A 13641-nucleotide genomic window follows, 5' to 3' on the forward strand; every position below is an offset into this window, starting at 1 on the left:
TGCAATAAATTGGATGGATCACCTTCCTACCACTTCCCAAGTCCATCCATAAAGTTGATCACCAATAGACAAAGCAGACCTAGGGTCATAAAATCCGGCCCACAAACACTCCCCCAGCTCTTGACCGAAGGCAACGTGCCAGCCGGCGCCGCTGCATCTGCCGCCAATATGCTGGGGTCAAAGAACGGAGTGCTCTCATACCTCGCCGTGCAACTCCCTGACAAAAACCGCCAACCTTGATTCTGCTTGCACGCCGTCGTCGCGTTTCCCATCGCTTCACTCAAACAATCCTTGCATCCATCTTTGCTAAGATCTCTCGTGCACTGCACCAGTCCATAGGCGCTGGGGTTCTCGATCTTACCGGCCGCGAACATTCTCGGGCTTTCTGGGGCCTCGTCGACGAGACTCGTCATCATTTTAACGACGGCTGCTTCCTCTGCCTCTGATGCGTTCACCGGGCTGCATAGAACCTTCATCTCATTGCTGACTGCACCAAAGAAGTTTTGATTGGAGTACCTCAAGAGGCACTTCTCGTGCCAGACGATGGCTTGAGTCTTATTGGGGCATTCGTCGAGGGCAACAGAGACCGCTTCTTGAAGACAACTCAGGCATGCGTTGCTTGCTGGAACAAGATCAGGTCTACAGAGAGCGAGCCATAGAGCAAGTCCTCGTTGACGCCGAGACTGGTGTTGTAGAAGCCACTGGTACTAGCTTGGCTTGATAGAGAAGAAAGCAGACTGTTGAGGTCTTGTTGCGAATTGCCATCGTCTGATGGGAGCACTTCGTCAGAGCAAAAGTCCTCCACGATTTCGGAGGGTATAAATTTTGGGTTTCGGAGGAAGCTGATGGCCTCATACCGAATGCTGCAGCTGGGACTTAAGTATCGCCATCCTTGGTAGTTACTGCAACAGCTCTCAATTTCCTCAAAGATCGTGTTCAAGCACTTGGCGCAGTCGGCGCTGGTGATGTCCATGGTGCACTCCGCCATTGCAAACAGTTGGTATTGGAACGATGCATTAGAGGCGAACATCAACGGTTTCCCGTACGGAGCCTCCTTCATAAGGTTAGAGACGAAGTCCAGTGGCCTTTCGGGATCCGACACGTACTCGGTGTTGTGCTTGGGGAAGCCGTCGGGGTCCATGATGCCGAAGAAGTCGTGGTCGGAGTAGCGGAGCTGGCAGTAGTCGTAATAGATGATGGCCTGGCGTTTGGAGCACGCCTTCTGGACGTTGGTGGTGGCCGCCTTGATGCATGCTTGGCAGTCGGTGGGGGAGAGGTCTCCTTCACAGAGGAAGAGGCCGTAAACACGGTCACTACCGGTACCGGCAGTGTCGTTGTAGAAGTTGGAGGTGGGGGACTTGGAGTTGAGGGAGGAGAAGAGGTTGTTGAGGTTGGTTTGGAAGGCGCTGCCGTTAGTGTATGCTTGGCCGGAGCAGTCGGAATTAAGTGGGCTAAGGCTAATGGGACCGGCACCGACAGCAGACCGGAGTAGTAGAAGGTAAAGTGAAAGGAAGAGCAGGAAGCTCCAGGGTTTGGAATGAAGATGAGACATTTGATCCTAGATATTTTCCTTAATTACAGTGCTTTATTAGTGTTGATGAGAATTTCTTGGGTTGATGAAGTATCTCGATTTTGTGTTCTTATGGACCGGTTTGGTTCGCAGGACTTGATGGTAAAAAAAAAGAAAAAAAAAATGATGATTCGTAGAAATTGGAGGAGGGCCCCCATATTTGACTAGAGTTTAAGGGGAAAGAGGATGAAGAAAAATTCTTCATATGAAAATACACTTTTCACGTTCATGAAAAATACAAACCCATGTGTGAAGTGAGTTCTGGGATTTCTATAGGATGGAAAATGATGACCTATTATTTGTCAAAATATTTTTTTAAGATTTATGATTGAAATTTTATAAAATATCAGTGAATGATGATATATTTATATTAATATAAATATTAAAATAATTATAATATATTAATATTATTTTAATTTTTATACTAATATAATATTATATTAATATTATATTGATATCTCTATTAATAAATTTATTATATTAAAATATTAATATTATATTAATATAATAAATGTTCTAATGTTATATTATATTAATATTAATATAAATATAGTATCAATATTTATACAATATTTGGGAGTAAAAAAATATTTTACATAGTTTTTTTTTAGAAAAATTGATGTTCGATCAAATATAAATCATTTTGGATTAAACTATATTTTTTTATGATTAATCAAATATATTAAAATTATATTTTAAAATATTTTATTTTTAAAAATAATATTTTAAGAAAAAATATTTTTTCGTAAATCAAACAAATCCATCGGAGAAGATGGAAAGGGTGGAGGATACGCCAAAATTATATTCCTAGATCCCACGAAGTAACTTCCGGGAAGTAGTATTCCGGGGATGAAAATTTTTTCCATTGACCAAACTAGTCCATTGGAACAGGATGGAAAGAGATGAGAAAATTCTCTTCCCGTATCAAAAGAAAACAAATATTGCAGACTTGGACGGAAGGCTCACAATTTATTGGAAAGAGATGGGAAGATTGCAGACTTGGACGGAAGGCTCACAATTTATTGGAAAGAGATGAGAAAATTCTCTTCCCGTATCAAAAGGAAACAAATATTGCAGACGTGGACGGAAGGCTCGCAATTTATTGGAGTCCACGCATTTGAAGGTCGTGACTTTCCACGCGCTATCCCGGTTCGTCTTGCATTGGTCCATCATGACGTACCGGTGGAAAGTAGAAAACTCCTGGAGATTTTGGGTGGATCAACTGCGCGTGTTTTCCCACCGGAGCTGTGGAAAATTTGGATATACTGTTTCCCTTCTGGAATCAACCACTCGGAGATAGACCGGCCTTCAAAATTCCAGATCATGGTTCACAAGGAAGCAAACCCGCCTCTCCCTCTTCTTTTTTTTCCTTTTCTATTGAATGTGCTTGGTTGAGAGAAAAAATATAGAAAAGCCAAAAAAAAAAAAAAAAAACCTAAGACTTTATTGTGAAAAGAAAAATATTCTGAAAACTAGTTATAGTTTTTTTTTTTTTTTTTGTTAGTTTCTAATGAAATATGTAAATAAAAATATGATTTTTAAGAAAAAAATTTTCCAAAAAATTTTTCTTGCATTAAAATATACTCTAAAGAAAAAGGGTCTTCACATTTTATGGCCCAACAAAACTAGTTATTCTTCATATTTCAAAGTATGCTTTGCTGTCAATAAAATTTCTCTCTCTCTCTCAGAAGATGTGTTTAGCAAAGAAGCTATATTTAGAATTAGTAGAGTTAAAAAATAGAATACAAAGTGATTAAAACTTACATGGTTCAGCTTATGGTCGATATTTATTTATAGAGACGATCAGATGAAGCTTATTAATAATGGAAGAGTACAAAGAAAAGAAGAATTCTCCAATATAAACTCAAGCTAGACATCACTCCAAAGTTCTAAAACAAAAGATAGTCTCAAAATACTAGAAAAGATGAAATTATATATGTACAGGCACCCCAAAATTTGATTTGGGGTTTCCACCCATAAACTTCCTGATGGGATGGTCATGAGATATCAAGCATACCACATATGGAGTCTTTCTAGCAGTGTATAGAAACAACGTAACAAGAAAAAAATATGGATAGAAACTAAGAAATCAATAAAAATATATAAAAAGAGAGTTCAAAGCTCCTCAAGAGGTGACAAGTGTTATAATCAAAGAAGGTGCCATGTTTTCTCTCCTTGGATTGTAGCAATTTTTTTGTGGTAGGTAAGAACCTCACAATTTTTTCCTCCTCCTTGCATTGTTAGCTCTTTCAGAGGCTTAATGTGGTGCCACTTTAAATGCGATGTGGCTGGAGCTGTGATGTGCTGATCCTGATTTAATCCTTTAGCTCAGATTGCAGGAGAAAACATCGAGGTTATGTGATGTTTGTGGACCAAAATGAATGCGAGGGAAAAAGATCAAGGTTATCTTTGCTGCTACATGTACTATATCCGTGCTCAGTCATCTGCATCAAACGGTTGGATCAGTTGGTTTAGTTGAGATGGGAAAAACAATCTAAAAAGTGATATGAACCATATATGAATGGATCGAAGATTATGCAAGGATGAAATCCAAAGGTCATCAGTAGCGGATTGCTTTTGAGATCCAAGGGAAGATCTATGCTGTTACTTTAGATAATTTGGGACGTGCAATGCACAAGTCTTGCCCCTAATTGTCCTCATCGATAAGGGGGAAGGTGTCGCACACAGGCCCGCTTCTCAGCCTTTCACTTTCTCTATTCGTGTGAGGGGTTGCTCCTAGTAGGCGCCTTCTTCTTCCCATGATTGGATAGGGAAGATTTGGGTGAAGTAATAATGGGGGGTGCAGCTTTTCATTTCCCCATTTTAGCGGCCACAGAATGGTTAAGGTACGTAGAAGAAATGCCATCGGAAAGACAGACAATCGAGGATGAATAAAATAGAAGAACAGGAAAAAAAAGTGCACCTAGGATTTTTTTTCCCTTTTCCCTTTTTCTCCTCTCGGTATTTGAAGGACACGTGGTGAACATCGCCTGTTCCTTCCTTTTCACAGATGTCAACGAATGGAGAAGGAAGTAGGTCAATTAGGTTAGCAAGAAAAATAATAGTTACGGTCGGACATGTAGACATTGATATGGGCAATTTCTATAGTGCAATAAATATTTTTTTTAGAAAATATTTCAAACAAAATTGGAAGATTAATTAAAAAATACGTGGTGATGGAAGACTACTGTTTGCTCGGGTTGAATTTTTTTTCAAAAAATATTGAATCATGCTATTATAATATTTGATTTTGATTTGTTAAAAAACTATTTAATCATGATATTGTGATTTTTGATCTTAATTTATTTATTAAAAAAGATGATGAAGGTAGAATGAATGGATTGGGAGTACAGGATAGAGAAAAAAAGAATGGTACAAAAAAAAAAAATAAAGACGATGCTACAATGGAAAAAGTCAGGATTTTTTTTTAAAAAAATATTAAGAAAAGCAAGGATCAAAAAAAATCATAAGAAAAAGAGAAATAAAATAGATTTTTGCCAAAAATCTAGGGGAGAAGCTTAGGGAATCCCTCAGAAAAAAATATCAGATATTTTCCCCACTTTTCTTTGGAGGAATATCCATGGAAGGGTAGAAGACTAGGAGGATTGTGTCACGAGGAAAAACAAAAGGGATGGGTGGAGATATGAAAGAAGAGAGAGATGTAGGTTTTTTTTTTGGAGAGAATGGAGGTGAAGAGAGATATAGGATCAGAAAAAAAAAGAATGAGGGATGACAAAGGGAAGAAATAAAAGGCTAGAGGGGTTAAGGTTAGGGCCCTTATCTTAGAACAATATCGGAGGGGCGACATTCATGAAGCTGGCATCTTTTCTTAAGCCCTTTTGGAGTTTTGACGGTTAGGGATACGACGAGCTTTTCTTGAGCCTTTTTCCAGCATAGTGGAGGTGTGGAGGAGCGGTCATCATGGTGGAGTGCAGCCGACGGTTGAAGCAAAGAGAATAATTAGGGTTGAAGGGGAGGGGGGCGGAAGAGGGTGAGGTGAGAAAGAGGTGTAAGCTCGAAAAGAAGAGGGATGATGGAAGGGTCAGTAGGGGATTAGACGTAGGTAGGTTGTGGGAGGGGGGCAGAAGAGGGCTTGGGGTTAAGAGATTTTTTTGGTTAAGGGAGGAATTTAAAATGAAGGGTTCAATCACTGTTTTGCCTATACATGGAGCATATGGTGATTGGCGATGACCTCCCTTCTTATAATAAAATATATATAAATAAATCTTAGAAAATCTTTCTTATCCAAATAGTTATTGTTAAAATAAAGGGGGTGATATTAGATGTATAGGGTTTATATGAAATTTATTCATGATGCATTATATATTTTTTTTGATCCTTTGATATTTGCATGTAGTTTGTTTGGATAATTATTTTTTTTATAAATAATAGCTGTAGAGAATAGCTTTACAACAACGAAGTTGTTTCTCGAGTAAATAATATTTTCTTTTGTCTATATATATATATATGATGATGAATGTTAATTTAAATTATATCATTGTTATTCACCTATATTATAAAATGAGGTCATATATTTTTTTATTCCTTTGGTTATAGTTTTATTTTGTGCTTGTTTGAAATTATCTTTTGGGATTTTCTATAATTGTGCTTTGAAATATGTGAATATTTTTTGTTGATAAAAAATAGATATATTCATCATTTATTTTTATTCTTTTTTATCTTTTGCACTACATTACTGAATGGTTTTTTTCTCGATATTGTCTTTTTGCTGATAGCTAATTTTATTACTAGTTATTATTGTAGAAATGAATGTAGTTAAGATTTCATCCAAAATCATGTTGGAAGAAATTATATGTAAGCTAGCTTTTCCAAAACTAATTTAGGGAAATGAGATGTGGGATGAAGGATATCTAAGATCGTTTGTTGACATCGTGCTTGCATAGAGAGAGAACTCATCTGAGATGATTAGGATCTGAAGATGATCTAGTAGAGATCAAATTGAATTAGAAGAAATTATTGCTGGATTTGTGATTACGAAAATAAAGAGAATATATTCAATTTTGAAATTAAAGATTTTAACTATGAAGATAAAGAATAATTTAGGTATTTGTATAAGAGGTTCTATAATGCCCATGATAATCTTGATACTGAATATTGGCAGCTGCAATGGGATCATTATTTATCGATTGAAAGATATAAAAAAATTGATGTCTCATTATGGTGAGCTTCAAAAGAAAGTAAATAAGTATTGAAGAATAGTTTGTTCTGATTCAAAATCATCAATAGGTGATAACAGTCCATAATAGGGTTTAACCATCTTTTCTTATATTTTGGCCTTTGATCTATGTAAGAAAAAAGGACTCATATTTTTCTTATATTTTATAGCTCTAAGCTTTTTAAAATTGTGGAATCATCCCTACCATTACTACAAGTGCCTTGATGGATGAAGTTGTTTGCATCATTCATTCGTAACCTTTTTTTTATGAATAATATATATAGATATGAATTTGTTATTTTTTTTTAATGTAAGAAACTTTGACACAAGCATCGATATGGGGAGATAATGCTAAGAAATTTAGGAATGTACTTATCAAAGAAAACTTTATTTCTTTTCAAAACTTTGATATTGCTTTGAATAAAAAAAAAATTATGGCTGCTATTCATCATTATATTATTCATATCAATTGACATATAATTATTGAACAAACCGACTATGATGATGGCTTCATCCCTCTCTAGAAATCTAATTTCATTGATGTTGATGAGCTCTTGTTAAGAAGTTATAATTACGATCTTTATCTAATAGGTATATGTCGATTGCATGTGTCATCATTCATTATAATTATTTTTTTTATGGACATATAAACTATGTACGTTATTTTTCATGATAAAAAAATATGATTATATTTATTTATCTATTTTATAGATATCATTGGCCGCGTCGTTATTGTTGGGCCACTCGATCAAACACATATAAAAAAAATGGTTTACAAAAAGAATTTAAGAAATTAAACATTTAAGATTTTCAATAAATACTATATTTTTACATACCTTTGTATAATATGATACAATATCATGGGATATCAATGGTTATTTTGTTTGTTTGATAGCGTGAAAAATATCCTCATTATATTTTCAAACAAATTTGCCAAAGAATTGGATGTAGATGCTATTTGACAAAGGATGAAAGAAGGCACAGCTATTATCATTTTGGTTGGCATGACTGTAAGAACCAAGGTGATTTATTTCTCTGTATTTTTTTTTTAAATATTGACAAAACAAACTCTTTTTATAGAGAAAATATGTTTGTCATCGTCCTTTGCATCAAGATGTTATATGGATCTGCAAATATCGAAAATTGATTGTTAAAACAGGTTATCAAATACAACTTTATGCCAACATTCTTTAGAAATATTGAATTTATATAGCATCATTTGAATATATTGAAAATTTTTATGTATAGACTTAGCATACTAGTTGCTCTAGTTACATTCATATAATAAGAGCAATGGACAATTGTCGACCCTCAGCATGAATTTATCACCAACAAAAAAAATAATTAAAGAATTACTTGAATTAGAGCCCGATCACTTTTGGGTATAATCCAATTTTTTTTAATGTTCGATCATAGTCTCAAACAAGAATCTAGAATTTATTTGATACTTTTCTCAGATATGAAATTTACATGTAAGGTATATCTTAAATCCGTTGACACTAGGGTTAAAACCGGATTGGATACGGATTGGATATCAGTATATCCATATCCATATTTATTTTATTTGATGAATTGAAATATAGATATAGATATTATTCGGATACAAAAATTCATATCCATATTATTTTAAATGAATACGGATATAATTTGGATACTAAAAGTATAGATATAATTACTGATATAACTTAGATAATTAATTTTTCTGACTACAAAATCTAAGATATTACTAAATATATAATAAATCAAGCTAATAACATATTTATATAGTTGTATATTTTTCTTAAAAATTAATAAGTGCTATATAAAATTTTATAGATTCTATGCAGATTTGGATATTCGGATACGGATTGGATAGTTATTTATCCATATCTATATATTCATTTTTTTCTGACTAATATGGATACAGATATGGATATTAGTTAGATCCTCAAATTTTTGTTTATATCCAAATTGATTCAGATATGAAAATATATTCGGACGGATAATATCCATATCACTTTTACTCCTAATTGACATCTCCTATGGATAGTGGTAAAAGGTCTATTTTAATTGTAAATTGGTTGGAAAAATCTATGGCGATACTTTTTTGGTATAATCAGTGTGGTAGAAACAATCAACCTCCAGTATTATGATGAAATTATAGTAGTTTTTATTCATCTTACTTTTCTAAAAAAATAAAGCTATTTTTATCAGACTAAACTTATAAATATTTGCCGCTCCTTGCAAGGTATAAATTAAATACCATTATCCAAGGTGATATGGAAGTTACAATTTTTGTTATATTTAAAAAACTAGCTCAACAATTGATTGGTATATCATCCATTAATTTTGCATTGGATTCAAAATTTGATTACATATTTTGATCATGTCATTTGTTCGTGATTACATGTGACTAGGTTCCTCATCCAAAAAAAATAAATAAATAAAGAAAATTAAGAAGAAGAAGAAGAAAAACAAGATGCAGAACAAGTCTTGATGATTAATACGAAGTATCAGACTTTAAGAGCGTTAACCTAATATAATTTTAAGATCGGGGAGGGGGGTGATGGAGGAGAGAGGGAGGGAGAGCTCCTCTCGTCCATGTTGATACTGTTGTGTAAATCCTTTTTCTTTTTCCCCTTTGTGTAGTTTGAAAAAACTGCTGTATATTCGCTTGTAAGGCCCTTTGTAGGTTAAAAAGGGCTCCTGATCCAATGTTACTGAATTGACTTTATCCCACCTAGTTTTTTTTAAATACTATTTTTTTAATATTCTGTTCTAAAAATATCTCCATCTGAAAATTATTTTCAGACCCACTGTATCACAGGTCACGCCGTTGAACTTGTTGGTGCAGAATTTCGCCGACGTCGGAGAAGCTGAAGTTGAGGAGATCGCGTCCGCCGTCGGGAGCTGTAAGAGAAGTCTAAACCGAAGTTGGGGGTGCTCCGGCAAGATCCTCCGACGCTCAAGTTAGTACTCTGCCTCAACAGAAATGGAGCACTCAAATAAAATTTTAGCAGAGTTTCGAGATAGAGTTTTTAGGTTAAAGAAGAACGTATCTGGGAGTCCCTTTTTATAGATGGAGAGCGTAACTGATAGACAGCGACGTCTGTAACCATTTGGTAGTGGGTCGTTTGGGGCCACGCGGAGTTTGTTACGGAGAGTAGTGACGTCAGGGGGCCGTTCAGAGCCACGTGGAGTTTGTTATGGAGAGTGGAGTGGTGTCCATTGTCACGACTTGTCAGAGAGTGGTGGGGTCACATGAAATCTGTTACAGAGAGTGGAGTGGGGTAGTGGCCATTGTCGTGACTTGCTAGAGAGTTCGGGCCTGACGGCTGAAGCTCGACTGGAACGTCTGATGGAGCGGAATGGCTCTCTGTCTCTGCAATCTAAGAGTGGCTCGGATGTTTTCGAGGTTGCTGACGAGTCCACTGTTGTCGGGTGCCTTGGGTGCTGATGCTGCAGGCGGAAGTCATCTGCTGTAGAAGCTCGGATGGAGACTTTCTGTTGGAGAAGTTCGGTGAGAGTCCGATTGCTAGAGGAGTCCGTCTGGAGTTTGCCTGATGTAGAAGCTCGTCTGAGGACTGTCCATCAGAGAGGTCCGATTTCATGAGAAATCCGACAGAGGGTCGATCGATAGTGGGGTTCGGATGGCATTGTGGAGGTTCGTCCGCTGGAGGAGTCTTGAGGATACTGTTGAAGGTCGAACATTGGAGGAGTCCAGGATTTAATTCTGCTGTAGAAGTTCGGACGAAGATCAGTTATCGTGGAAGTTCAGATGAAGATTTCTTATTGTAGAAGCTCGGACGAAGATCGGTTGTCGTTGAAGCTCGGACGGAGACTTCTTATTGTAGAAGTCCCGCTGCTAAAGAAGCTCGGACATTGACGAAGTCCGAAAGAAGTTCAGAGTAGAAATCCGGCTAGTGGAGCCCATCTGTTGTAGGAGTTTGTCTGGAATCCATCTGCTGTAGAAGTTCGGCTGGGATCCGGCTCTCGTTGGGGCTCGGATGAAATCCGAAAGGCGGTCGACCACCGTAGAGACTTGGATGGAATCTGATTACTGTAGAAGTCCTGCTATTGGAGAAGCTCGAATATTGATGAAGCCCAAAAGAAGTTCGGAGTAGAGATCCGGCTGGTGGAGCCCGTCCGTTGTAGGAATTTGTCTGGAATCCATCCGCTGTAGAAGTTCGGCTGGGATCTGGCTCTCGTTGGGGCTCGGATGAAATCTGGAAGGCGATCGACCGTCGTAGAGACTTGGATGGAATCTGATTACTATAGAAGTCGTGCTATTGGAGAAGCTCGGACATTGACGAAGTTCGGAAGAAGTTCAAAGTAAAGTCGTTCGTGGCCGAAGAAATCTAGGTTGAGATTCGGAGAATAGTCGATCACTGTAGAAAATCGGCTGATAGTGAAGCTCAGAGAGCGTTTGGAGTAGTCCGATAGGTGAATGGAGGAGCCCATTATCGGAGAAGTCCGGATGATATTGTGGAAGCTCGGACGGTCGGGGGAGTTTGGAAAGACACTACACAAGGTTGGAAGCCGGAAGAGCCCTGGAAGGGTCGGCCTTTTACAAACTTTGGCTGGGGTTATTTTATACCCAACACCAGTCCTCCTACTTTCGAGTTCGGATTTCGAATGAAGGAAGTACAGAAAAATTTTCACAGTCGAAGTTGCCTCCATTGATTTTCGCACTCGGTTGTTTCCAGATATTTTGGCGTTTGGCGCGTTGGTGCCGAAGCCTTTTCAAATCGAGGTGATACGAAAAGATTTTTTCAGAATTTTTGCTGGAGCATTGCTTTAGGTACGGTGTAATAATGGTTCTGTCAGATGTCAGCCGCTTGCCATGGTGAGTGGGACACGTGGCGGTTGTAGATTGGCCAGAGGAGATCCGCAATCATTACTACGCCGGACCTCGTCGCTTATTTAAATCTGCCTCCCTCCTTCAGGGGTCTCACTTTGCTTGGAAGTTTCTTCGATCCCTCCTTTTTCTTGAGAGTTCCGTTTTTCCCCAGTGTCCTTCTCGGCCTTAGGTATTCTTCGAGTCATCCCCATCTCTGCATCTCTGCATCCTTCGGATCAGTCTAGGTTAGTTCCAGAACTCTTCCCCTATATATAATTTTTTTTCTTGCTGCTCTTCTTCCATTTTTCTTTCTTTACATTCTGCCCGTTTGATTTTCCACGAGCATTCCGTTTTTTATTTTTTTCAATTTTTTTGAGATTTTTAGGGTTTTCACTTGATTCAAAATGTCCTCCAACACTTCCTCCTCTAGCAGTTCTAAGAGTCCGTTCGTTCCAGCCTCCCAAAATCTCAGTTCTGTAGATGAACCTTGTCCGATCATTGTACCAGACATCATCCCCAGCTCTCTAACTCCGAAGGAACTCTCACTGATTAGGATTCAGTACGGAGTTCCTCTGGAGTACGAGCTGGAGCTTCCCAGACCGATTGGCCGGACTAGCGCTCCTCCTCCCGATTGCTTCTGTTTATACCAAGAAGCTTTCCACGTCGGGCTTCGACTTTCGCTTCCACCTTTTGTTATTGCTCTCTTTCGTTTCTTAAACATTTCTTTAGTTTCTGTAGTGCCGAACTCCTTTAGATTTCTGATAGGATTTCTTTCCCTCTTTAGTTTAACTGAAGTTTGGCCAACCCTTTCTTTGTTTAAAAATTTTTATACCTTCAAGCATCATCCCTCGAAAAAGGACTGGTGGTACTTCTCTCCTCAGTTCGGTAGAAAGAGGTTGCTGAAAGGTACCCTCTCTTCTATCCACAACTGGAAGGAGAGGTACTTCTACGTCCGATGCCCGACTTTGGAGTTGGGGTTGCCTCCCTAAGGCTCCCTGAGGGATTCCGTTCGCTGGGCTTCTAGTCTGGGACAGGATGACCTCGAAGCCTCCAGAAAACTCGAGGCTTATCCAGCTCCTCTTTTCTCCAACCTCCTGAAGGAACAACTCTTGTTTAACGTCGGCCTAAGCCCTCTCAACCCTGCCGGTACTGTTATATATATATATATATATATATTTTTATTCACTGCTTCCCCTTTCTTCTTGTTCTTTTGTTAAGCTGTGTCGATCCTCATTCACTGCAGATATGGATGTCGATGCAGCTTGAATGCTAGCCCAGGGTCTCAAGACCCTCAAAAGGAAAGGCGCTGCAACTTCTGGGTCGGCGAAGAAGGCGAGGGTAGAAGAGACAGATCCGACCGTGCTTCGCCTTGATCGCCCAGGGCCCGTGCTTTTTCAACCGCGAGTACTTCCCGATCTCGCGGAAGGGGGAAGCAAAAGGGAGACTGGAAGAAGAAGTTAAATACTTAAAGCAATCCTCGATGATGGCTGGAACCGAGAGTTCGAAGTCTGAAAAAGTCGAACTTTCTTAAAGCTTTTTTACCTTTTATTCTATGTATTCCTTTCTTTTCTTGTTGCTCTTTTTTTTTGTCCTTCAAAGGCTTTGTAACGTGCACTTTACTGATGAAATGAAAAGAAAATTTTTCATTATCTTGTCTATTCTTGCATTAAGTTGTCGTTTATCAAACTTCTTTTGTTTTTTGTCTTGTTCGATGTTGACGTTGTTTGAAAATTTCTGATCATCGCCATATTGATTTGCCCTTAGGGACTGGAGATTTTCGACAAGGATTTTCTTCCTCGTTGAGATGAGATCCCTTAAACCTTGGATATAGTTCATTTTTTTTTTCTGGTGTAGCTCGTCACTTTTTCTTTTTTTTTTTTGTGTTAGGGCGAGGGTTTTCCTTCTGCTCCTAACGGGATTGTAGGGGTGTAGAGGAGTTGCTGAGGGGCTTTTTCTTTCATTCGGTCTTAAACGTCCAGATCTTCATTTGTGTCAGGATGAGGTTCTCCTCCTGTTTCCGATACAATCAATTTCAGCTCATGTTAGGACGAGATCTTCCTCCTGCTCCTAACAGGA

The 13641-nt window shown here is 38.1% G+C and overlaps 1 protein-coding gene across 1 annotated transcript; it reads right to left on the reverse strand.

Moving 5' to 3' along the window:
• On the reverse strand, nt 1-1608 carry LOC105048790 (putative cysteine-rich receptor-like protein kinase 23). The gene is given in 2 exon segments (XM_010928234.4): nt 1-652; nt 655-1608. Coding segments are annotated over 2 exon segments (1524 nt in total). The 5' UTR covers nt 1553-1608; the 3' UTR covers nt 1-26.
• Between the last annotated feature and the right edge of the window lie 12033 nt (nt 1609-13641).

The sequence above is a fragment of the Elaeis guineensis genome, chromosome 7 (genome assembly GCF_000442705.2).
Source record: "Elaeis guineensis isolate ETL-2024a chromosome 7, EG11, whole genome shotgun sequence".
Lineage (NCBI taxonomy): Eukaryota > Viridiplantae > Streptophyta > Magnoliopsida > Arecales > Arecaceae > Elaeis > Elaeis guineensis.